The sequence below is a fragment of the Homarus americanus genome, unplaced genomic scaffold (genome assembly GCF_018991925.1).
Source record: "Homarus americanus isolate GMGI-L3 unplaced genomic scaffold, GMGI_Hamer_2.0 scaffold52806, whole genome shotgun sequence".
Classification (NCBI taxonomy): domain Eukaryota; kingdom Metazoa; phylum Arthropoda; class Malacostraca; order Decapoda; family Nephropidae; genus Homarus; species Homarus americanus.
Genome location: NW_024720773.1, coordinates 762039 through 788194, shown reverse-complemented (window position 1 = coordinate 788194; position 26156 = coordinate 762039). Strand labels below are relative to the sequence as shown.

Genomic DNA, 26156 nt, shown 5'->3' with positions numbered 1-26156 from the left:
ACCTCGCTAACGCGTTTCGCTTTAGCGCACTTCACGATATGTGCCTCGCCAGAGCCACCTCACTTAACACGGTTTTTTCCACGCAGGTGGAAGAGTCCGCCTGAGACGCTTGGCAGAGTGTCCGCCGAGACACTATTTTAGATTCCCTACCCGCCTACCTGCCTGCCTGTTTTAGCTCATAAAATTCATACAAATTACCCGCCAGAATGTAATTTACATTACTGGAATTCACAATATGATGATCATTTTGAATATAAACATCATAGATTTTGCATTAGACATACAAATTTTAGATATAATGTTTACTCTGAGTAAATATGTTTATTTTTGTGCAAAATATATATCATTTATTCAAAATATTCCTGGTCTTACAAGGAATCCAGCAATGTCAATTATATTATCCTAACTTTAGTTTGAGGTATTATTTATTACTAAAAGGTAAATATTCTGGTTTTCCCACACATCTGGTAGGAGGGTTGGTGGGAGGTGGGGGAGGGAGGACCGATGACCATTTGTTAAATGTGTGAAATATATATTTTTTTATTAACTGAAGATATTTGTTTTAGCTCATAAAATTCATACAAATTACCCGGTCAGAATATAATTTACATTGCTGGAATTCTTACAATTTGATGATCATTTTGAATATAAACGTCATAGATTTTGCATTAGACATACAAATTTTAGATATAATGTCTACTCTGAGTAAATATGTTATCTTTTGTGCAAAATATATGACATTTTTAATCAAAATATTCCTGGTCTTACAAGGAATCCAGCAATGTCAATTATATTATCCTAACTTTAATCTGAGCTATCATTTAATACTAAATGTTAAAATTTAGTTTTTTCACCCAACATCTCTTGAAGGAGGATTGGTGGGGGTGGGGGAGGGTTGACAGACAGACCACCTGGCGGGTTGAAGAGGGGGGGAGGCAAGGTGGGGTACTTAGATTGACAGATAGTGTGTGCAGAATATTATTTTTTATTAACTGAAGATATTTGTTTTAGCTCATAAAATTCATACAAATTACTCCTGCCAGAATATAATTTACATTGCTGAATTCTTACAATTTGATGATCATTTTGAATATAAACATCATAGATTTTTATTAGACATACAAATTTTAGATATAATGTTACTTGAGTAAATATGTTATCTTTTGTGCAAAATATATGACATTTATATTCAAAATATTCCTGGTCTTAAAGGAATCCAGCAATATCAATTATATTATCCTAACTTTAGTTTGAGGTATTATTTATTAAAATTTAGTGGTTTTCCCAAAAATTTCAGAGAGGGAAGAGCCAGTGAGTGTAGTGTGAGAAGAGGGAAGGGGGGAGTCCATTATTTGAATGGACATTAACCTGGCGACTGTATTTTCTATTTCTCTTAGATAATTGTGTGCATGTACCATCATAAAATTAAGATGTTACTTTTACTAGAACATAGGTATTGTGTCGGAAAAAGTAGAGTTTGGGGGTCCGGCCAGTCTCTATTGGAATTAATCCCATATGTTCTGTTGTTCACTTAACGCGGTTTTCACTTAACACGGTACCCTGTGGGTTCAATTGACCGCGGGGTACTACTGTAATTGAAATAGAGACTGGGCCCATCCCCAGACTACCCTTTTTTCAACACAATACATACGTTGTAGTAAAAATAACATCTTAATTTTATGATGGTATGCACACGCAATTAATATTTAAGAGAAATATCAATAATATTAGGTTTTTTAACACTTACGTTAGTAGAAGAGATGGCTGAGCACACGGGGATGGGGGTTTGGTTCCGAGGCAGAAGGCAGATTATTGGCCCTCACCTGTATCACTATCCACCACAGAGGCTTGCAGGGCCTCCTTGTCAAACCCTCAAAGTCCATATCCTCACTATCAATGACTTGGGCTGGCTGTGGTGGGTAGCAGGTGAAGAACTCGGTAATGTTTTGTTGACTGGCTAACTAAAAGACCTCTGCCCGTGCCGCTCGCCGAAATGATGGAATGTACCACGAATTCATAAGAATTGCCGGTTGGCCAGGTGCCATGTAAATGGCCAATCGCGTAAAGGAACTGTAAATCGAGACTATACTGAATATCAGTTTGTAAATACAGTAAGTAGAAGACAAATGGAATAATCTTCCACTAAATATGTCAAACTAATAAATATCAATATAATGACAAAGATTTTCATAATCGTCCAATTAAAAGCAATGCAAACCAATTTGTTGTTAAAACTACCAAAAAAGCAGAAAGTTTATCCATTAAGCTATACAGTATTTCAAAGTTTCTTCAAATAATGTAGATATGAAAACTTACATCAATCATGGTCACAAATTTTGGCTTTCTTAAGTAACTCCCAGAGTAGGGCTCCATCTCCTCCACCCAGAATAAGTATTTCTTTTTCTTCATATTTCTCATTTCCTTTGTTCATAAGGCCGTGAGTGTAAGGCAGGTCACTCTCCGCAAGATCTGTTAAATGTACGATACAAAAGATACAACCAAATAAAACTCATTTATAGAGTATAGGTGGACCTCACATGCCAGTGAGTATGTTGCTGGAAAGTAAAGTAAATGTCTGTGTTAATGCTCAAACTTACGGGTAAATGGGGTTAGGGACATGTTACGGTCCCATAATTCATTCCATATTCATATACTTAGTAATAACATTTTAACTGTTTGATTGTTGGGCTGTTAAGAGACAAAGTTTTGGTGACAGGATTTAGGAGATCATTGATTCATGTAAAGGGAGCAAGGAGTAAACCAATGTGTCCACCATTATGGTTCGAAATATCGTTGAGAATGTAGGCGACCTACATGGCTCACAACCATACAAGCTTGGCAATGGTTAGCACACTCGGTCTCCTACTGCAATATAGAATGTGATCCGAAGCAGAATACCAGCAAGCAAATGCTGGAGCACCAGTTGATGACATGGACAACACCGCCCACTGTGATGAAGATGGCGGTGAATGGCAGGTGGTAACTGTATAAACGATCTGGTAAATTCCAGATCGTTTATACAGTTATCACCTGCCGTTCCCCGCCACCATCATCACAGTGGGCTCTAGAGCTGTACACCAAAGAGCCACAATACCGGTGTGAAATTAAGGTGTGAGCCATTCAGTGTGTTGATAACCTTAGGGAGGTGAACTTGTGAGAAGGTAGTGTTGTTAGTGTAGTTGGTTAAAGGCTTGAAATATAGTGCAGGGTGAGAGAACTACAGTGTGTTTGGTGAAGTGAATCCCACAGAGCCTCACCAATACAGTTGTGTATTTTATTATTACTTTGATAACCTCAATGTGTTATTGACCTTCCTACACCATTTGTACTTACACCTTTCAGTGTTAGATGATACTTGGGAATGGGGGTTAGCTCTTAACTCATTACTAACCCGAGGGGATAAAGCAGTTGAGCCTCTGTGACGTGAGAGACACCACTGGTAAAGTACAGTAAAGGAAAATTCAAATTAATAAAATAAAACTGAAATAAGAAACAGTAAAGAGTAGTAATGTCTCCATTAGCCGGAATGCCTCAAACCTGGAACTCTCCGATAGCTGGAATTAAATTTTCCGAAAAATTTCAGCTTTGGAAAGAATTTTCTGAGTAGCACACCTTCCAGAAAATTCAGATAAAATTTTCCCAATACAGTCAGTTCTGCTATAATGCGTGTTTTGTCAACGTGAATTGGCTGTAACGCGATTGATGAATAGAAGGACAATATTTGTAAAACGCGAACGCGTGTTGGCTGTAACGCGATTCCACTTGAACGTTTTAAGTGTACTGTCGCCATGCGGGGTTATGCAGTGTTACAGTTCATGTTCGACATCACATGTTCAATTGATTCTTGTGTTTTGTTTGTGAAGTGTTATTTGATAGGGACTATAAATTTCATCCTTTTTTGCAAATTTAGCTGTTCCCATAAATACCGTATGAAAAAAATAAATAAATAAAAATAATAAGCCAGAAAGTGGACTAATAGCATTTACACCCAAGGCCTCTGTTTCCATCACACGATCAGTTGAAACGCCGCGGGGTTGTTTTGAAGAGTCCTCAGTGATTTTTGCTTACTATTTCTCCAATTTTGTGGTTTAAACTGTGAATATGGAAAAGAAGAATATCTCCAAGAAGCGTTCTGGTGATAGCATTCCCGGTGGTGGTCGTAAAAGAAAGGTTATAACACTTGAAGAGAAGCTTGATGTTATCAACCTCAAAATCACCCTTCTCCTCCCCCCATCATGTTATATTCATATTTTTTCAAGGTAAAGTGTTACATTTACTGTATGATTTCATTATTAGATATGAATGTAACATTTATTCAGACTGTGCTATCCTTTGTGTTAGGCTAACTACTAATTTTTTTTTATTTTCGAGTAATCTGCACCTAACCCTATTTTCTCCATAAGCCCTGTTACGTATTTCTATTATGCGAATTTCTACAACGCGAGGTTTTACAAGAACACAACTATCGCGTTATAGCAGAACTGACTGCCTGGAAAATTCCGGGATGGGGATACTTTTCCGGGTTTAAGAGATGATGTAATGGGCAATTTCTGGAACTTCCAAAAACATTTTTTCGTTACTTGGAAAATTCTGGTGATGATGGATTTTTTCCAGCTTTGAGAGTCGTCTCGTTCGAAATCTGTCATTCCCAGAAGTGCTCTGCACCAATTGTTCTGGCTAAGAGAGTTATCACTACTGTATACAGGGACCTTAGGATATTTTGTGACTTTTTATTTACATTTTATTAATCAATGGCTACTTAAAATAATGCCATTTTCTTGTAAGTGAACCCTCGGTCGACTAGTCAAGAGTGGCTAAGAGTCCACACTATGGTCATCAATGCAAGAGTACAATATGGTAAAGCTCTGTGTAGTGCACACTATGGTCAATGGTGCAAGAGTACAATATGGCAAAGCTCTGTGTAGTGCACACTATGGTCAATGGTGCAAGAGTACAATATGGTAAAGCTCTGTGTAGTGGCAGACTGAGATAGTAAGAGAGAGCGGTGGAGGCCAACTGGGTCAAGGGGGTGCAGGAGTCGGGCCAGGGGTAGGGGAGGAGGGCCAGGGGTAGGGGGGAGAGCTAGCTGGGGAGTGAGGCAGATGTGGCCACTGTGAATGTCAGCTAAGGAGTAAGGCAGATGTGGCCACCTGAATGCCGCTAAGGAGTAAGGCAGATGTGGCCACTGTGAATGTCAGCTGGGGAGTGAGGCAGGTGTGGCTTGCCAGAGTGCCAGCTGGGAGTGGGGCAGGTGTGGCCACTGAGTGTCAGCTGGGGAGTGAGGCAGGTGTGACCACTGTGAATGTCAGCTGGGGTGAGGCAGATGTGGCCACTGTGAATGTCAGCTGGGGAGGAGGCAGGTGTGGCTGGCCAGAGGCCAGCTGGGGAGTGAGGCAGGTGTGGCCACTGAGTGACAGCTGGGGGAGCGAGGCAGTGGGCCACTGTGAATGTCAGCTGGAGTGAGGCAGATGGCCACTGTGAATGTCAGCTGGAGAGTGAGGCAGATGTGGCACTGAGAATGTCAGCTGGAGAGTGAAACAGGTGTGGCCATTGTGAGTGTTCAGCTGGGGAGTGAGGCAGGTGTGGCCACTGAGTGACAGCTGGGGAGCGAGGCAGGTGTGGCCACTGTGAATGTCAGCTGGGGAGTGAGGCAGATGTGGCCACTGTGAATGTCAGCTGGAGAGTGAAACAGGTGTGTCCACTGTGAATGTCAGCTGGGGAGTGAGGCAGGCGTGGCCACTGTGAATGTCAGCTAAGGAGTGAGGCAGGTGTGGCCACTGTGAATGTCACACATCCTAATATAACTAAAGCTGCCCCTGAAAGTTGGGAATGCCGATTACTTCACTCCCTGAGCAGTTGCTCCAAGTATATATGATCTCATTGGTTCCAACTTGGAGTACTGCTCATATCTGGGTGGCTCTTCTTCTGTCCGACTATTAGATAGGGTGGAATCAAAGGCATTTCATCTTTTAACTCTCCTCCTTTAGTCGCAATCTTATTCTTCACGCAATGTTTCACTTTTTACAGGTACTTTAACGGCAATGTTAGGTGGATTTGGCATCCTGTGTACTGCCGGCAAGCGTCGTGGCTCAGAATACAATCTTGCCTGCGGTGTCCAACCGCTTTCTGTGGATGTCGGTCATAACGAGAATAACCCGTTATAGTACCTCCTTCTTTCCTCACACACCCAAACTGTGGAATGCTCTGCTTTCTTCTGTGTTTACATTTCCACAATCTGTCTCACTTTAAAAGCTGGTTTTCCGGAATCTTAGTGGTGTAGATTAATACAGTATAACCTTTTTTCTATACACAGAATACCCCGATTATGCGTTTCACTACGTGATTCTACATTTACAGCGGTACCTAGCCAGAACCTGAATTTCATTTCACGTGGTGCATCTACTCATATACGCCGGTGAAGTATATTTTTATTTAGCTCATAAAATTCATACAAATTACCCGCCAGAATATAATTTACATAGCTGGAATTCTTACAATATGATGATCATTTTGAATATAAACATCATGGATTTTGCATTAGACATAAAAATTTTAGATCTGATGTAATAATTTGGTTTACACAAAGCAAATATTTTATCTTTTGTGCAAAATATATGAAGTGTGCATTCAAAATATTCCCTCTATTCATCAATCGCAAGTAGAGCCAATTCACGTTGTCAAAACACGCGTTATGGCAGAACTCCCTGTATTTACAAATTCTTCCGCTTTTTGTTCCCCCAGGCTCCGCCTGGGTCGTTGACCTGTGCCCGGGTGGGCTAATTCCTGTTAAAAAAAAAAAAAAAAAAAAAAAAAGGAGCGAGGCAGGTGTGGCCACTGTGAATGTCAACTGGGAGTGAGGCAGGTGGCCACTGAGTGTCAGCTAAGGAGTGAGGCAGGTGGCCACTGTGGATGTCAGCTAAGGAGTGAGGCAGGTGTGGCCACTGAGTGTCGCTGGGGGAGTGAGGCAGGTGTGCCCACTGTGAATGTCAACTGGGAGTGAGGCAGGTGGCCACTGTGGATGTCAGCTAAGGAGTGAGGCAGGTGTGGCCACTGTGGATGTCAGCTAAGGAGTGAGGCAGGTGTGGCCACTGAGTGTCAGGCTGGGAGGAGGCAGGTGTGCCCACTGTGAATGTCAACTGGGAGTGAGGCAGGTGTGGCCACTGTGGATGTCAGCTAAGGAGGAGGCAGGTGTGGCCACTGTGGATGTCAGCTAAGGAGTGAGGCAGGTGTGGCCACTGAGTGTCAGCTGCTGGGGAGTGAGGCAGGTGTGCCCACTGTGAATGTCAACTGGGAGTGAGGCAGGTGTGGCCAGTGAGTGTCAGCTAAGGAGTGAGGCAGGTGTGGCCACTGTGGATGTCAGCTAAGGAGTGAGGCAGGGTGGCCACTGGAGTGTCAGCTGGGGAGTGAGGCAGGTGTGGCCACTGTGAATGTCAACGGGGAGTGAGGCAGGTTTGGCCACTGTGAATGTCAGCTTAGGAGTGAGGCAGGTGTGGCCAATTTGAATGTCAACTGGGAATTGAGGCAGGTGTGGCCGCTGTGAGTGTCAACTGGGGGTGGTGACCACTGGGAATGTCAGCTGGGTGTGTGGCCACTGGGTACAGCTAGCGGAGTGTGTGGTCACTGGTAGTGTCAGCTGGGGAATTTAGCCACTGGGTGTATCAGCTGGGAGTGTGTGCCACTAAGTGTCAGCTGGTGAGTGTGGCTAATGGAAGTGTCAGCTGGGGAGTGTGGCCACTGGGAGGTCAGCTGGGGAGTGTGGCCACTGGGAGTGTCAGCTGGAGTGTGTGACCACTGGGAATATCATCTGGGAGTGTGGCCACTGGGAGTGTCAGCTGGGAGTGTGGCCACCAGTAGTATTAGCTGGGAAGTCTGGCCACTAGTAGTGTCAGCTGGGGAGTCTGGCCACTGGTAGTGTCAGCTGGGAGTGAAGCAACTGAGAGCCAGTTACGGAGTGTGGCTGGCAGTGTCAGCTGGGAGTGCTTGGCCACTGGGAGTGTCAGCTGGGATCCAGCCACTGGGAGTGTCAGTTTGGGAGAGCTTGGGCCACTGAGAGTGTCAGCAGGTGTGACCACTGAGTGTCAGCTGGGGAGAGTGAGGCAGGCAAACACTGTGAGTGCTCAGCTGGGAAGTGAGGCAGGTGTGACCACTGAGAGTCAGCTGGGAAAGTCAGGCAGGTGGCCACTGAGTGTCAGCTGGGAAGAGTCAGGAAGGTGTGGCCACTGAGTGTCAGCTGGGAAGAGTCAGGCAGGTGGCCACTGAGTGTCAGCTGGAAGAGTGAGGCAGGTGTGACAATGAGTGTCAGCTGGGAAGAGTGAGGCAGGTGGTCACTGAGAGAGTCAGCTGGGGAGTGCCACACTGTGAGTGTCAGCTGAGGAGAGGAGGCAAGTGTGGCCACTGTGTGTGTCAGCTGGGGAGAGAGGCAGCCACAGTGTCAGCTGGGGAAAGTGAGGGTGTGGCCACAGTGTCAGCTGGGGAAAGCGGCAGGTGTGGCCACTGAGTGTCAGCTGGGAAGTGAGGGGAGGTGGCCACTCGTGAGAGCTGGGCTGGGAAAGTGAGGCAGGTGGCCACTGTGAGTTTCAGCTGAGGAGAGTGAGGCAAGTGTGGCCACTGTGTGTGTCAGCTGGGAGAGTGAGGCCACTGGGAATGTCAAGCAGGGAGTGTGGCCACCTGGGAATGTCAAAGGGAGCGTAGGCCATGGGGAGTGTCAGCGATGGAGTGTGTGACCACTGGGAATGTCAGGAATGTGGCCACTGGGTATCAACTGGGGAGTGTGTGGCCATTGGGAATGTCAGATGGGGAATGTGGCCACTGGGAATGTCATGGGGAGTCGTGGCCACTGGGCGAGCTGGGGAGGGTAGGCCACTGGTTGTATCAGCTGGGGAGGTAAAACTTGGTGTATCAGCTGGGGAGTGTGTGGCCACTGGGTATCAGCTGGGGAGTGTAATACCGCGTATCAGCTGGGGTGTGGCCACCGCGTATCAGCTGGGTAATACGGGCATCAGGCCGAGTGTGTGTATCACTGCGTATCAGCCAGAGTGTGGCCACTGGGTGCATCAGCTGGGGAGTGTGGCCACTGTGTATCAGCTGGGGAGTGTGGCCACTGGGTGTATCAGCTGGGGTGTGGCCACTGCGTATCAGCTGGGGAGTAACACCGGGTGTATCAGCTGGGGAGGGCCACTGGTGTATCAGATGGGGAGTGTGGCCACTGGGTATCAGCTGAGGAGGCCACTGCGTATCAGCTGAGGAGTGTGTGCCACTGTGTATCAGCTGGGGGAGCAAACACTGGGTGCATAAGCTGGGGAGCGTGTACCACTGGGTGTATCAGCTGGGGAGTGTGACCACTGGGCATCAGCTGGGGGAGTGTGTGCCACTGGTAGTTAGCTGGGGTGTGTGGGCCACCAGTGTCAGTTGGGGACCAGATGTTGAGAGAGTGAAGGTGACCAGATGTTGAGAGAGTGAAGGTGACCAGATGTTGAGAGAGTGAAGGTGACCAGATGTTGAGAGAGTGATGGTGACCAGTTAGCAGATGGTGAGAGCACTGCTGCTCAAGCTGTGCTGTTACGACACCCTAATGTATCGTTTCCTTGAGCAATATTTAAATCATGTACAGTACAGTATTACTAGGTCACTTACTCTGAAGGTCGTCCAGGACCAGCATGTTACCAAAGCTCTTGGTATGGTAGATCTCTACCTTCTGAAAATCTGTACGTTCTTCACACACAAGCTTGTCAACATCATACTCAATAATCCTGTCATCTGTAAAAATAATAATTAAAATAGATCACATTACAGATACTGTCAGGTTTTAATCATCAGGTATTACCAGATCGTTTATCTGCTCCAAGATAAATTACAACTACATGAAGGCAATTAACACAGTATAACACTGTACAGTAGCCAATTAACAAAAAGAACAAAGTGAATGAGAGGAGAGGAAAGTATACAGCGGTTTATAACAGACGAGAGACTGTACTATACCTCACAATGAATACTGCTCTGGGTGTATTATTGATTCTGGCCACTACAGTATTGTAGTGGAAAATGGTTGTGTACTACAGTACTTATGTAGTAGAGGAAAATGGTTGTAGACCACTACAGTGCTAATATGTAGTGGAAGATGGTTCAATAGCCACTACAGTATTGTATGTAGTGGAAGATGGTTGCTGGCCACTACAGTAATATATATGAACAAGATAGTTTGTGGCCACTACAGTATTGTATGTAGTGGAAGATGGTTGTAGCCACTGATGCGGTATGTAGTGGAAGATAGTTAATAGCCACTACAGTACTGTATGTAGTGGAAGATGGTTGTATGCATTACAGTACTTATGTAGTGGGAAGATGGTTGTAGCCTCACGGTACTGTATGTAGTGGAAGATGGTTGTGTATACAGTACACTACATGTAGTGGAGAAAGATGGTTGTAGCCTACAGTACTGTATGTAGTGGAAGATGGTTGTGGCCACTCACGGTGCTGTATGTAGTGGAAAATGGTTGTGGCCACTACAGGCTGTATGTATTGAAAGATGGTTGTGGCCACTACAGTACTGTATGGTGAAGATAGTTTGTGGCCACTATAGTACTGTATGTAGTGGAAGATGGTTTGTGGCCACTACAGTACTGTATGTAGTGGAAAGATGGTTGTGGCACACAGTGCTGTATGTGAAAGTGGAAAGATGGTTGTGGCCACTACAGTGCTGTATGTAGTGGAAATGGTTGTAGCCACTACAGTACTGTATATAAGTGGAAAATGGTTTGTGGCCACTACAGTACACTGTATGTGAGTGGAAATAGTTGTGGCCACTACAGTACTGTATGTAGTGGAGAAAGATGGTTATTAGCCACTACAGTACTGTATGTAGTGGAAAAATAGTTGTGTAGCCACTACAGTACTGTATGTAGTGGGAAAATGGTTGTGGCCACTACAGTACTGTATGCTAGTATATGGAAAAATGGTTGTGGCCACTTTCTACAGTACTGTATGTAATTATGGAGAAGATAGTTGTGTACACTACAGTACTGTATGTAGTGAGAAGATAGTTGTGGCACTACAGTACTGTATGTAAAAGTGGAAAGATGGTTGGCTGGCTACACAGTACTATTATGTATTAGAAGATGGTTGTGCCACTACAGTACTGTATGTCATAGTGGAAGAAGATAGTTTGTAGCCACTACAGTACTGTATGTAGTGGAGAAAAGATGAATTCTTAGCCACTACAGTGCTGTATATAGTGGAAGATGGTTAAGCCACTACAATGCTGTATGTAGTGGAAAGATGGTTGTGACCACTACAGTACTGTATGTAGTGGAAGATGGTTGTGACCACTACATTACTGTATGTAGTGGAAGATGGTTAGTAGCCACTACAGTGCTGTATGTAGTGGAAGATGGTTGTGACCACTACAGTACTGTATGTAGTGGAGATGGTTGTGTACTACAGCAGTACTGTATGTAGTGGAAGATGGTTGTGGCCACTACAGTACTGTGTATGTAGTGGAAGATGGTTGTGACCACTACAGTACTGTATGTAGTGGAAGATGGTTGTGACCACTACAGTACTGTATGTATTGGAAGATGGTTGTAGCCACTACAGTGCTGTATGCTAGTGGAAGATGGTTGTGGCCACTACAGTACTGTATGTAGTGGAAGATGTGGTTGTGGCCACTACAGTGCTGTATGTATGTGGAAGATGGTTGTACACTACAGTGCTGTATGTAGTGGAATGTATGGAAGATGGCCACTACTACTGTATGTAGTGGAAAGACAGTACTACAGTACTGTATGTAGTGGAGATGGTTGTGGCCACTACGAGGTGCTGTATGTAGTGGAAGATGGTTGTGGTACTACAGTACTGTATGCTAGTGGAAAGATGGTTGTGGCCACTACAGTACTGTATGTAGTGGAAGATGGTTGTGGCCACTACAGTGCTGTATGTAGTGGAAGATGTTTGCAGCCACTACAGTACTGTATGTAGTGGAAGATGGTTGTGACCACTACAGTACTGTATATGTGAAAGTGGAAAGATGGTTGCTTGACCACTACAGTACTGTATGTAGTGGAAGATGGTTGTGGCCACTACAGTGCTGTATGTAGTGGAAGATGGTTGTGACCACTGTACTGTGTATAGTGGAAGATGGTTTGCACACTACAGTACTGTATGTAGTGGAAGATGGTTGTGGCCACTACAGTACAGTACTGTATGTAGTGGAAGATGGTTGTGACCACTACAGTACTGTATGTAGTGGAAGATGGTTGTGGCCACTACAGTACTGTATGTAGTGGAAGATGGTTGTGGCCACTACAGTACTGTATGTAGTGGAAGATGGTTGTGGCTACTACAGTACTGTATGTAGTGAAAGATGGTTGTGGCCACTACAGTACTGTATGTAGTGGAAGATGGTTGTGGCCACTACAGTACTGTATGTAGTGGAAGAGGGTTGTGGCTACTACAGTACTGTATGTGGTGGAAGATGGTTGTGGCCACTACAGGCTCTGACCTAAGCCAGGGGTAGAAATATGCCTTTTTTCAGGTAGCCAGCCGAGCAAATAGAACTCAATAGTTACAAGCCCTTCCCAATGTTTATTAGCCCTTCCAAAATTTTATGAGACATTAAAAAAAAAAATAATTCAATAGTTAACATACTGTATAATGGATAAGCCTACATAGAAAGTTGTTTACTTTGACACATTAATCGCAGAAGGCAAATTATATTCAAACTGCAAACATTGGCATGCACAACATATTATAATATAGAAAATCTGTTTCTTTGTTTACTTTATATCATAAGCTGAAAATTAGAATTTTATTTTTAGATCCTCATAAAAAAACTACTGTACCGTATGTACATACAGTCATGCACCGGTTAACGTCCTAGATATGTTATTGGAAACGTGACGTTAACCGAAATGGACGTTGTCCGACCATCACATAAACTTTGTATTTATACTTACGTGTATGTGGAATACTATATACGTACATATACACTTTTACTCTTAAATCACTACTTTAATGTGATACAGGTGATTAATTTTTATCTCTTGTGCAAAATACATGACGTTTATATTAAAATTATTCACTGTTTTACAAGGATTCCAGCAACGCCGAACAGATGGGCGAGCGAGGGGGCGTGGGGGGAGGGGAGGTAATACGTTTGACAGTTGGCACAGGCCCAGGTCTAACACGTGTATATTTATCAGTTCTTAGGTGACTAAGCTTCTCTCTTATAAAAAGCCAGTGAAATGACCTGGGTGAATATAATTAACATTGCTGGGATTCTTGTAACATCAGTTTTACCCGCTTAACAGCGCTTTCATATAGCGTTTCGCATATACGCGGTGCCTTGCCAAAGCTGAACTTTCACTTAACGCGGCATTTTTCATCATATACGCGGTGAGTGTCCGGCTCGAGAGCTATTTTTAGATTCGCACCACCCCCCACCCGCCACCCTGCCTGACTGCCTGTTTTAGCTCATAAAATTCATACAAATTACCCAGCCAGAATATAATTTACATTGCTGGAATTCTTATAATTTGGTGATCATTTTGAATATAAACAACATATATTTGCATTAAACATACAATTTTTAGATAAAAATTGTTCTCTAGGTAATTATGTTATCTTTTGTCCAAAATATATGACATTTATATTCAAAATATTCCTGGTCTTACAAGGAATCCAGCAATGTCAATTATACTATCCTAACTTTAGTTTGAGGTATTATTTATTAAAATTTAGTGGTTATCCCACACATCTCCTTGGGACGGTTGGTGGGGGTGGGGGGGAGGGAGGGACCGACCGACCGACCATCTGTTACCCGTGAAGAATTATTTTTTTTTTTATTAACTGAAGATATTTGTTTTAGCTCATAAAATTCATACAAATTACCCGGTCAGAATATAATTTACATTGCTGGAATTCTTATAATTTGGTGATCATTTTGAATATAAACAACATATATTTTGCATTAAACATACAATTTTTAGATAAAAATTGTTCTCGAGGTAATTATGTTATCTTTTGTCCAAAATATATGACATTTATATTCAAAATATTCCTGGTCTTACAAGGAATCCAGCAATGTCAATTATATTATCCTAACTTTAATCTGAGGTATTATTTAATACTAAATGTTATAAACTCTGGAAGGGAGGATTGGTGGGGGGTGGGGGGAGGGTTGGGACTGACCACGCGGTTGGAAGAGGGGGGGGAAGGCAAGGTGGGGTACTTTGATTGACAGATAGTGTCGAAGAATATTTTTTTTTTTTTATTAACTGAAGATATTTGTTTTAGCTCATAAAATTCATACAAATTATCCGGCCAGAATATAATTTACATTGCTGGAATTCTTACAATTTGCTGATCATTTTGAATATAAACATCATAGATTTTGCATTAGACATACAAATTTTAGATGTAAAGTTTATTCTGAGTAAATATGTTATCTTTTGTGAAAAATATATGACATTTATATTCAAAATATTCCTGGTCTTACAAGGAATCCAGCAATGTCAATTATATTATCCTAACTTTAGTTTGAGGAATTATTTATTACTATACCTGGTTTTCCCCCAAAAATTTCTCAGAGGGAAGAGCCAGTGAGTGTAGTGTGAGAAGAGGGGGAGGGAGTCGAGTCCATTATTTGAATGGACATTAACTTGGCGACTGTATTTCTCTATTTCTCTTAGGTATTAATTGTGTGCATGTACCATCATAAAATTAAGATGTTATTTTTACTACAACATAGTTATTTGTCGTCAAAAAGTGGAGTTTGGGGGTAGGGCTGGGTTCTATTGGAATTAATCCCATATGTTCTGTTATTCACTTAACGCGATTTTCACTTAACGCGGGACCCTCTGGGTTCAATTGACCGCGTTAAGTGGGGTACAACTGTATTGTTTATTTGAATATAAACATGTTGTAATTAAGCTAGACATAACAATTTTAGTACCTTTATCAAATTAGTACATGTGCACTCCAGCTTTGGACTAAGGTCATTTATTTCTTTTATGTTTCTTTTAGTATGTGTGTGCATGTAAATGGATGAAAATAAATGAAAGAAATTTATGTAAATCTACCCAAAAATACAGTTGAAAAACTTTATAAAATGTACTACAGTATTGTACACTAATGTACTACATTTTTTATATCTTGAGCAAAATATATGGCCTTATATTCAAATTAATCTCTGTCTTGCAAAGTTTCAGCAATGCAAATTATATTATCTAACTTTAGTCTGAGATATTATATAAAATAAACATAAAGAAATAACCAATCTTCTGTCTGGGAACACAAGGAGAATTGGGAAGAGGGGGGAGGTGAGGTGAGGGTGACAGAATGTCTGGCATTTTGTTTGTTTATTTATTTGAGATCAATTTGACAGTTAGCTGAAGGCCTCGTGTTTTATTTATCATTACTTAAGTATTTCGGCTCTCCTCATAATTTGCCACCAGCGACCTGGGTGAATATAACTTACATTGGAGGATTCTTGTAAGATAGTAATTTATTTGAATATAGCATAAACAAGCTATATTTGCAATAAGCATAAAATTTTAGTGCCGTAATCATTTAGTACATGTACAATACAGGTTTTGCATAGGTCCATTATTTACTGTGTACAATATTGACTAAATTCATAGATAACATACACCTGGCAGCACAATCTATAAGAATCTGGCGATGCATAAATGACTGCATGCCGCTCTAGGGCCATTTAGGTTCGCCTCGTCCCATTATTTGAATGTTTTTTTCATTCATTTTAATTGTTTATTCCTTGATAGAGGAAGCGGGATCAAGTGCTGTCACTTGGTACCCTAACTACCTAACACCAAGCAGCGGCCAGTGTCACAAGTATATACAGTACAGTACAGTACCCAGTCATCATGGTTATCTCGCTAATTGGACCCGCCCGATAATGAAAGTACAGAACCTATGGGATTTATTCTAATTGGTTCAGGCACCCAAGACCCAACCCCAAGTTTCCCATTTTCACGACCATATATACCCACTAAATGCAGGTGATCCACAACTTCGATCACATTGGTACTTACAACCTGCTTTGATAGTACGTCCGTCGGGACATACGACCGCGGCAGTCGTGACCAAAAATATTTTCAAATGACGCGCGCATTTTCTATACCGAAACGTTTCCGTCCGGGGCGAGTGGGTGGCGCGTCTCGGGTCGCCTCGTGGGTACACTCACTCAGTGGAGCGCTTTGTTTGTGTTTGGCTATCATATCCTATACTGATCGCGCTGTGAACTTTAGTTATTATCGTATTTAATTGACTTTATAATGACTGGAAAGCGTAAAAGTGAGAGTGCTGGTGGTGTTCCAAAGAAAAGGAGACAGGCAATTACTTTTGAGATGAAAATGAAGATAATAACACAGCATGAGAATGGAAAAACAGTAGCAACAATCTCACGCGACCTAGGTTTCTCACACTCGACTATATCCACTATTCTGAAGGACAAGGAACGTATTCGTGATGTAGTGAAAGGAACAACACCTATAAAGGGAACTATAATATCAAAGAAAAGACAAGGTCCTATTCACGGTATGGAAAAATTATTGGTGATATGGATAGAAGACCAGATACAGAAGCGTGTACCCTTAAGCCTTCTAACCTTACAGGCTAAAGCAAGAAGCCTGTTCCAAAGCCTGAAGGAGCAGGCAGGAGATGAATGTGATCAAACCTTTACAGGAAGTCATGGGTGGTTTGATAGATTTAAAAAATGTTACAGTCAACACAATGTTAAGGTGAGTGGAGAGGCAGCTAGTGCCGATGTTGGTGCTGCCGAAGCTTTTAAGGAGGAGTTAGATGATGTGATTGTGGAAGGGAATTATTTGCCTGAGCAAATATTCAATGTGGATGAGACTGGATTATTGTGGAAGCGCATGCCTGAGAGGACATACATCCACAAAGAGGAGAAAACAATGCCAGGATTCAAGGCATTCAAGGACAGAATTACACTTCTGTTGGGGGGAATGTTGCTGGTTTCAAGCTAAAGCCCTTCATGATCTATCATTCAGAGAACCCCAGGGCTTTTAAACATGTCAGCAAGCACACACTGCCAGTGTTTTATCGCAGTAATACGAGAGCCTGGATGACCCTAGTACTGTTTGAGGATTGGTTCATGACTTGTTTCATTCCATGAGCCAAGGAGTATTGTCTGCAACAACAGATTCCATTCAAGATTTTACTGATTTTGGATAATGCTCCGGGACACCCACCACACCTGGACGACATGCACGCTGATGTTAAGGTAGTGTACATTCCACCTAACACTACCCCTATCATCCAACCCATGGATCAAGGTGCTATTGCTGCCTTTAAAGCGTATTATTTACGCACGACCTTCGCTCAGGCTGTTGCTGCTACTGAAGGTGAGAAAACGCTCAGAGAGTTTTGGAAGGAGTACAACATTTTGTCATGTATAAAGAACATTAGTGTAGCATGGGATCAGGTTACAAAACATTGCATGAATGGAATATGGAAGAAAATCCTGAAAAGATATGTGAACAGTTTCAAAGGATTTAATGAAAATGAAATTATTTCGGATATTAGTAACAAGATAGTGGAGTTAGGCAAACAGCTGGAGTTAGAAATTGATAATGAAGATGTTGGACAGTTGGTTGAAAGTGGAGCAGAAGAGCTCAGTAACGAGGATCTTATTGAACTAGATGCACAGAAAATTGCAGAGGAAGAAGAGAGACAAAATGTAGAAGAACCTGCACCCCCCAAAAAGTTTTCAGTGAAACATATGGCAGAGGCATTTGCTACAATTAATAAAGGAATGCAAATGTTTGATGGCATGGATCAAAATTATGAGCGTTATGCCAAAGTTGACAGAATGGTCCAAGAGTCACTAGCTTGCTACAGGGAGATTTATAAAGAAAGGAAAAAGCAAACTGTGCAGTCTAAATTGGACATCTATTTCAAGAAGTCCTCCAGTGCCGTCTCCTCATGCCCCACCAGTGCTGCCTCTTCACTCCCTCAAGATGATCCAATACAGTGGTCCCTCGGTTAACGAACACAATCCGTTCCAGCAGGTTGTTCGTTAACCGAAACCATTGTTTCAATGGGTTTTTGGGTAATTGGTTCCAGCTCACTGAAAATTGTCTAAATTCAACAAAAATGGTAGAAAAGTTCACTTACTTTGAGGTGTGTATGTAGAAGGCTCCTGGATGATGATGATGATGATGATGGGAATTAGATTGGGGGTGGAGGAGAAGGAAGAAGAGAAGGCATTGGGGTGGAAGAGAAGTCACCCCATGGCACCATTTCACCCATAAAATTTTAGTTCTCTTCGTGTATTTCAAGATTATTTTCTTTAAATCAACACTTCACTGCATTATATATTGTCAATATGTAAAATATATTTCAAAATGACCAATAATTTGCTTGGAAACACAGAAAAAAAGCGTTTAGTTGAAGAGTCTCCAGCAAGATGTTACCTCCAGTGAAAATAGAGAGACACTAATGCCTGTTTGCTGTGTTAAGAGGCTGGATGCCGTGCATTAAACTAGTCACTTAACCTTCAATTATGTTCAATAATTGTTAAAATGACTAAAAAATTGAATATTAAACTTTTAAAATTATTGAATAGTATAAACTTCTTGATATTTACTAAAATAGGAAGGAATTTAAGTCCTAGAACCAATTAATGTATTGGCGGACTAATACTAAAGCTGGTTGACCAGCCAGTGCAAGAGAAAACATGTTGAGGTCGGTTCGTAAGAAATTCGTTAACCGAATTTTTGTTCGTTAACCGAATTTAAGAATCTTATGGGAGGCAGTTCGTTAACCGAAATTTCGTTAACCGAGGGACCACTGTACCTTCAACCAGCAAGTTTCCACAGCACATAAACCTGTCTGAAGAAAGCGACATTGATGACCCACCCAGCCGTCTCCTCTTCTGCTTCTTTCAATAAATATAGTCTCCATGTATCCTGTAAATAGAAAATTATGGGGGCCCCGTGTACATTCAGCTGACTACATTTAAGGTAAGTGCTCAGTCACACTGTATCCATTCCTCATATTTATTACGTTAAGTGTACTGTATTTCATTGAATATTTTTTATTTATTTTTTATTGTATTTTATTTATTTTTTAATCTATGTCGGACTTACGACCTGGATTTGGGTCCGTAACCCCGTCGTAAGTCTGGGAGCACTTGTATATATATAATGTTATGGTAAATATCATAAACACACATTGGTATGGCTAGGTATATTACAAAGTGATGAAAAGGGTACGCTTAATACTGTAGTCCACAAAACATGTAGCTATGCTTTTTTTATTTGGTCCCCCCATCATACGAGCCCGTTTTCTCTCACATCAGGACGCCTGAGTCCTCCGTTTTCTCTTTTAATCTTAGAGTGCACCAGAAACTTTACTATTTTTAGTAATGCCACAGATTTTGAAATTGCAACCCCAATTGCAACTTCCAATTGTTAAGACAACTAGATATGTCTGATTACAGCAAATGTGTTATTGTCAATTTGTAGGTGAAAGATTTTATCCTCAATAGATGTAGGTTAACATTTCACCTGTAGGCAAATGCTTAGAAAAGCCTAAGTAAGCAAGCATATTCCTTTAACACATAATATCAGACCAGTATGGGGAGGATCATTGTGTCTCCGTCAGGGGGTCATGGAGTGGTGGTCCAGCAGGCGTCACGGATTTTTTTTTGAGGGGGGGGGTTGCACGGACGTATATGCGATCGGACGTTAACCGGCGCATGACTGTATATATAACTGTAAGTAACTGAGGGCTTTCTTCTTCACTGGATTTGGTCAATATGGCAAGTCCCTGTTGTTAATAATCTGTTGATGGCTTGCTCTCGATTGAAGTTGCTAACACATTCTGACTGCAATTAGACCATTAGGAGATCATCAAGTGGTCATCGCTGAGACGACTGCACCAGTCTGTCTTGATGAGCTTGACCTGACTGAAGCCACATTCAGCATCAGCAGAACTGGTTGGAATGGACAGCAGAAGGTCAACTAAATGGAGAAAAGAGCTAAACTTTTCTCTTTATGATTCATTTATTTGCTGCCAGGACAGTTTTGAAATACAGTGATCCCTCGGTTAATGAGCGCCTCGGTTAACGAGATTTTGGTTAACGAATTACCTTCCATAAGATTCTTCACTTCGGTTAACGAGCAAACTCTCGATTAACGAATTCCGTACGAGCGCCCCTCAACATGTTTTCGCTTGCTCACTAGCTGTCGTATTAGTCCGCCAATACAGTAATCAGGTCTAGGGCTTAAATTCCTTACTATTTTAGTAAATATCAGGAAGTTTGTACTATTCAATAATTTTAAGTCTTATATTAAATTTTTTAGTAATTTTAACAATTATTTAACAGAATTAAAGTACAGCGAACTAGTTTTTAGCCCGCCAAACACCCTGTCAACACACCATACAGGCGTCAGTCTCTGTATCATTTCAGTGGAGGTAACATCTTGCTTCAGACTCTCTTCAACATAAAGATTTTTTCCATTTTTACAGTCAAATTATTGGTCATTTCGAAAATTATTTTACATATTGATGATATATAGCACAGTGCAGTGTTGATTTAAAGAAAATATTCTTTATTTACAGCAATTAAACTTAAAATATCAAGTGTTGAAATTGTTTTTGAATCCAGCATTGGTCCCAAGAAATCAAGAAAAGCAATTTCAATCCAGGTGAAACAGGAAATTATTAAGAAACATGAAGAAGGCATTAGAACAAATGTGCTTAGCAAAGAATATGGCATGTCGAAAATTTTTGCACAGAAAGACAAATTCAAGGAAGTGAAAGTGAGAGACAAATCTACCAGTGTTTAAAGGTAGATCCCTAATACAGGTTGTACCTCTCTAGTCCGGCAACCTCAGGACCTGACCGGTGCCGGACCATGGAAATTCACCCTTTTCCTGGACAGAAAGTGACTTGCGCTTATGTTAGCACCACTCTCACTGCTTCGTTGGTCTCTTTGAAGACATACTGAAGGGTTAAATGTCGTACAGTAGCTTCTCAAATTTCGCGAGTTTTTATTCCAACGTTTTTTATTTGGATACACAAAAAAAAACACTACACGATTTAAAATTTTGACGGGTTTGAGCGGTCCGCCAACGTTTAGGCGTGCACAATCGTGTAAACAGCGTCATTTTTATTAAGTACAAAAGATTCATTATTGTTTATTACTGAATGTCTTTTTTATTGAATTAATGTTTATGTGTGCAAAATGAGCAATACAATTCATTAATAATACGTAGAATATTAAAACACACGAGGAAATGACACAGCATTGTTTTCATTGATTACAAAACCAGTGACTGAGTGGTTCTACAAAAAAACAAAAAAAATAAGACCCTGGTTGTAGCTGTAATAAAATTTATGTAAAAAATTAATATGGTTGTTTTAAGTAATGTTATCTAATGTTAATAAAAAGAACAGTAAAATAGCAAACCATTTATGTTAAAGAAAAAAGTGAGACTGCGCATATGTGAAAAACATATCGTCATTACTCTACATAAGAATATGAAAGCAACACTTATTTACTGTTCATATATATTGAAGGGTTAAATGTTGTACGCTGTATAGACAAACAGAGAGAGAGAGCCGAACTGCCGGATGTAAACAAACCTTAATTTCCAGCGGCTTTGTTGTTGTTGTTTTTTTACGGGGATTAGCCCACCCGGGCACAGGTCACTGACCCACATTGGAGCCTGAGGGGCGAAAATGTAATACTCCTGTAATAATAATAATAATTCAGATAAGTGGTAAAAAAAAAAAAAAAGCTGCCTATCTATCTATTGGGCAAACTAAAATTGTTCCGGACCAAGGGAGTTTCCAGACCACAGAATGCCGGACTAGAGAGGTACAACCTGTAGCAGAAACAGAGGTGTTACTTCTCATTTGGATTAGGGAAAAACAAATGAAAGGTGATTCAGTTTCGACCGAATTTATTTGTGAAAGAGTCAGGGAGATTTACGAACATTTAAAGACATCAACCTGGTCCTTCAGGCACAGAATTTGAAGAGTTTCGGGCCAGCAAAGGCTGGTTCGAAAAATTTAAGAAAAGAAGTGACATTTTTAGTGTTGTTAGGCATGGTGAAGCTGCTAGTGCTGATAAGGAAGGAGCAGCAAAATTTTTAGTGGAGTTTAAAAAACTGATGGATGAAGAAAATTATCTTCCACAGCAAGTGTTCAATGTGGACGAAACTGGGCTGTTCTGGAAAAAAATGCCCAAAAGGACATTCATCACCAGAGATGAAGCATAAACCCATGAAGGACCGTCTCACTCTATTACTTGGTGCCAATGCTTCAGGGGATTTCCGACTGAAGCCTATGCTTGCCTACCACTCTGAGAACCCCAGGGTGTTCAAGCAACAAAAAGTGGTAAGAGGCTTGGAGTTTATTGGAAGTCCAACCGTAAGGCATGGGTGACAAGACAGCTCTTTAATGAATGGGCTGTTGAGGTGTTTTGCCCTTCTGTGAAGATCTACCTAACCACCAATAAACTCCCTTAAAAGGCTCTTCTCCTTATGGATAATGCTCCTGGTCATGACCCTCAACTTGCTAGCGCTTTGGAGTCTCAATTTGACTTTGTGAAAGTGTTCTTTTTGCCTCCCAACACTACATCAATCATACAGCCAATGGACCAGAATGTGATCAGCAACTTTAAGAAGCTGTACATGAAGAAAATGTTCAGGAGGTGTCATCAGGCAACTTCCACTGATCCTGAACTAATACTGTCACAGTTCTGGAAGACACAATACAACATCCTGGAGGCTGTAAAATTGATTGTGTCCTCATGGCAAGAAGTCTCCACTAGATCCCTCAATTCTTCATGGAAAGCACTGTGGCCATCAGTAGTCCATGATTTTGAGGGATTTCAGGAAGAAGCAGAGTTGCACCAGGAGATTGTGTCCATTGGTCAGTCATTGGTCCTTGAAGTGGAGGAGGATGATGTCGAAGAGCTTGTGATGTCTCATGAGCAGGAAATTACTCCTGAAGACTTGCAGCAACTGGATGAGATGTTAGAGGCTGACAGTGGTGAGGAGGAAAAGGAAAGTGATGACCAATTTGACCATATGTCAACTTCAGATTTGAAAGATGTTGTTCACCACTGGGAGAAGTTCAGGAAACTGGCTTCAAGGTACCCTGATGTTGAAAAATCAGAACTATCTTTGTGTAATGTTGAGGACACAATGGTCTCCTTCAAACATCAGTTAATGATGAGGAGGAGAGATGCCCCACAAACCAAAATTGACAGTTTCTTCACTAAAAGGCAGCGGGAACAAGATGCTAGCCCTCAGCTTTCCACTTCAAGAAGGAGAGAGGATGTTCATGGTGGAGAATCTGTCAGTCCAAAGGTTCCTGACGTTTTCATGGAAGGTGACTCACCTTCCAAGAAGCAGTAAAATGCTTCTCCTCCACCTCCACTTCCTTCTCTTCTCCCTTCTCCTCCTGCACCTCCCATTTCAAATTCACATCATCATCATCATCCAGGAGCCTTCTACATACACACCTCAAAGTAAGTGTACTTTAATACCTTTTTTGTTGACTTTAGGCAATTTTCGGTGAGCTGGAACCAATTATCCAAAAACCCATTGAAACAATGGTTTCGGTTAACAAAATTTTCGGTTAACGAACAACCTTCTGGAACGAATTGTGCTCGTTAACCGAGGGACCACTGTAGGTGATAACTTACTCATTTTGTAGAGATAACATTTGAGTACAGCCCTCCAGCTTGGTTGGATCCACTTCTGCCTCCCTGAACCTTTGAGGATATGATACGATACTAAAGTATAGTAATTAAATCAAGCAAAGCATTCTTTTGTGGTAACATCCACACACACAGCAGAGACACAGAGAATACTGTTTCATAGTATAATAGGCTAGACAACTCTTAGTTTTAAACCATTCAGGAGTAGCGTTGCATTTTAGCATTCTCCTCTGGCTCACACCAGACGATTTTATTCATCTCAGGGAAGTGTCTGTTTCTTATGGGTTACTCTACCATGTATTATTTTCTATTCTTTCCATTTACAGTAGCATACTTGGAATCACAGTAGCACTATTATCACAATGTTTGTAAGACCAAAGTTGACAGATAAAAGATGGTAAGTAAAAGAATGGGACTTAAGAGATAAAACCAACCAGCTGTGTGTGATATGTACTGAACGAAAACCATAACTGATTTCATGAAAGTTTTTCACAGACACATATTAGTCTCAGGAGAGTGCCGTAGTAGAGTTAGACAGAGTGACTGTGGACCAGCTAACACTAGGGTTGGTGCCTGGGGGGAAGATAATGCTCACAGCTTGAGGCACTACACTAACTTTAATCTAAAAATTTAAAGCACTACATATCATTATGAGCAAAAGCTTTGGCCTGTGCAGCAGTACCATACAGCAACCAGTCAAACTCTGCATGTTTTTTTGTTTTTTGCTTGGTGGTGGATTAATATTCTTCCACATATCAAACAATCCCCTTTGGTGACTCATGATGATTAATAATAACGTCTGTGTTAGTTAGACATCACATCAATACCGTAAGGAGGTACAAGTTGCACCGACATTGTTGACTCCCTGGAAGCAGCAGGGTGCAACAACTGAGTACAGTGGGGTATGCTATAACGAACGGATCCTACTACGAATATTCCTATAACGAACGGTTTTACCTATAAAATTGAGAATGCTATAACGAACGCAACTCCTACAACGAACGCGGATGAATACGGGACTATTTCGCCTGGCGCATGAATATTGTTGTACCGCGACCCACAACAAGAGCGTCAGGCGCCATCTTTGTCTCATTGTGTAGCCAGTGCACCACTGTTATTGTTGAAATTTCGTCTTTTGATGTGGAAATTCGCGTTATTTGTATAACTATTTTGTTATACAAGTATACAATTGTAACAATGAGTCGTCCAAAGCGAGTGAGAAAGCTAATAACCCTTGAAACTAAGAAAGAAATTATAAAGAAACGTGAGAATGGAAGAAGCATTGCGAAACTTAGTGATGAATATGGGATGGCTAAATCGACTATATGTACGATTTTGAAGAATAAAGAGGAGTTAAAAACTGTGCAAGTGGCTAAGGGAATCTTTAGACTTAGCAAAGCAAGGTGTAATGTGATTGAAGAGATGGAAAATTTACTCTTAGTGTGGATAAAGGAGAAAGAAATGGCAGGTGGTAACATTAGTGAAGCTATAATTTGTGAGAAGGCTAAACAATTGTTTGAGGACCTTAAAGCCAAGACTCCCAGTGGAAGTGATAGTGATGTGCCAGTGTTTAGGGGTACCTGCATGCTGAATAACACTAAGGTAAGATAAAGTACCGTATTTTTTACATTTTCCACAGAATTTTTTTAGTGTTAAGCGGTTGTATTTGGGGGCCTGGAACGGATTAATCCTATAACGAACGAATGCTATAACGAACGAGATTCTGGAACCAATTACGTTCGTTATAGCATACCCCACTGTACACAGGTTCGCGCGTACAACACACGTTAGCTCTTGCAATAATTTTTTTATAACTGGACACATAACACTTCCTTATGGTAAAGCAGACTCAAAAGTATAAATTTTTGTTCAAAACTACTGGATAGCTCCTAGACACTGCGAGTCTGACATGCTAGTCGCCTGCCGGGTGATTAAAAACCAGTAAATTTCTAAGATTGACTCGCCCTTCTGATATTTTGGTCGCCTCGGGTGGCCGGGCGTATGTGAATTTCTATCTCTGTAAGCAGAGAGGACAGTTGACATCTCAACCAAACTGCAATGTAACTTATGGACTGCTGCTTCTGTTCAGATAACACCTCAGCCAATGTTGCATAAAGGTACCTCGCACTTGGTCCCATCTCGCCAGAGGTTGTGAACACCAGAGAAATGAAGCTGCCTTGATCCACATTCTGAATTCTCTCCACATCGCCCTGTTCTTGTCGTTCTTGTTCCTCCTGTGTACAGCCTCGAGAGATAGGTTATGGTAATATGCAGCCATGGGGTCAAGTATCCTGATGTCAAAGAAGGCTTGCTGTCCCCCAAGTCCAGAATCCTCGAGCACTGACATCCACATAGGCTTTGTTGGAAGTCCTCTGACGGAGATTGTCGCCGTCCAATGGAAGGAGGGTCAGTTCCACCGTGACAGTGCGGCAGGTTTCCT

At 41.6% G+C, this 26156-nt stretch overlaps 1 protein-coding gene across 1 annotated transcript in view; it reads right to left on the bottom strand.

Moving 5' to 3' along the window:
* Window positions 1–2317: 2317 nt before the first annotated feature.
* LOC121860889 (spermine synthase-like) overlaps window positions 2318–26156 on the bottom strand; it is a 44669-nt gene continuing 20830 nt past the window's right edge. Inside the window, exons 2-3 of the mRNA XM_042358252.1 lie at window positions 9634–9756; window positions 2318–2469 (exon numbers count right to left, since the gene is read on the bottom strand). Coding sequence (XP_042214186.1) covers window positions 2318–2469; window positions 9634–9756 — 275 coding nt within the window. The remainder of the gene's footprint in view (window positions 2470–9633; window positions 9757–26156) is intronic.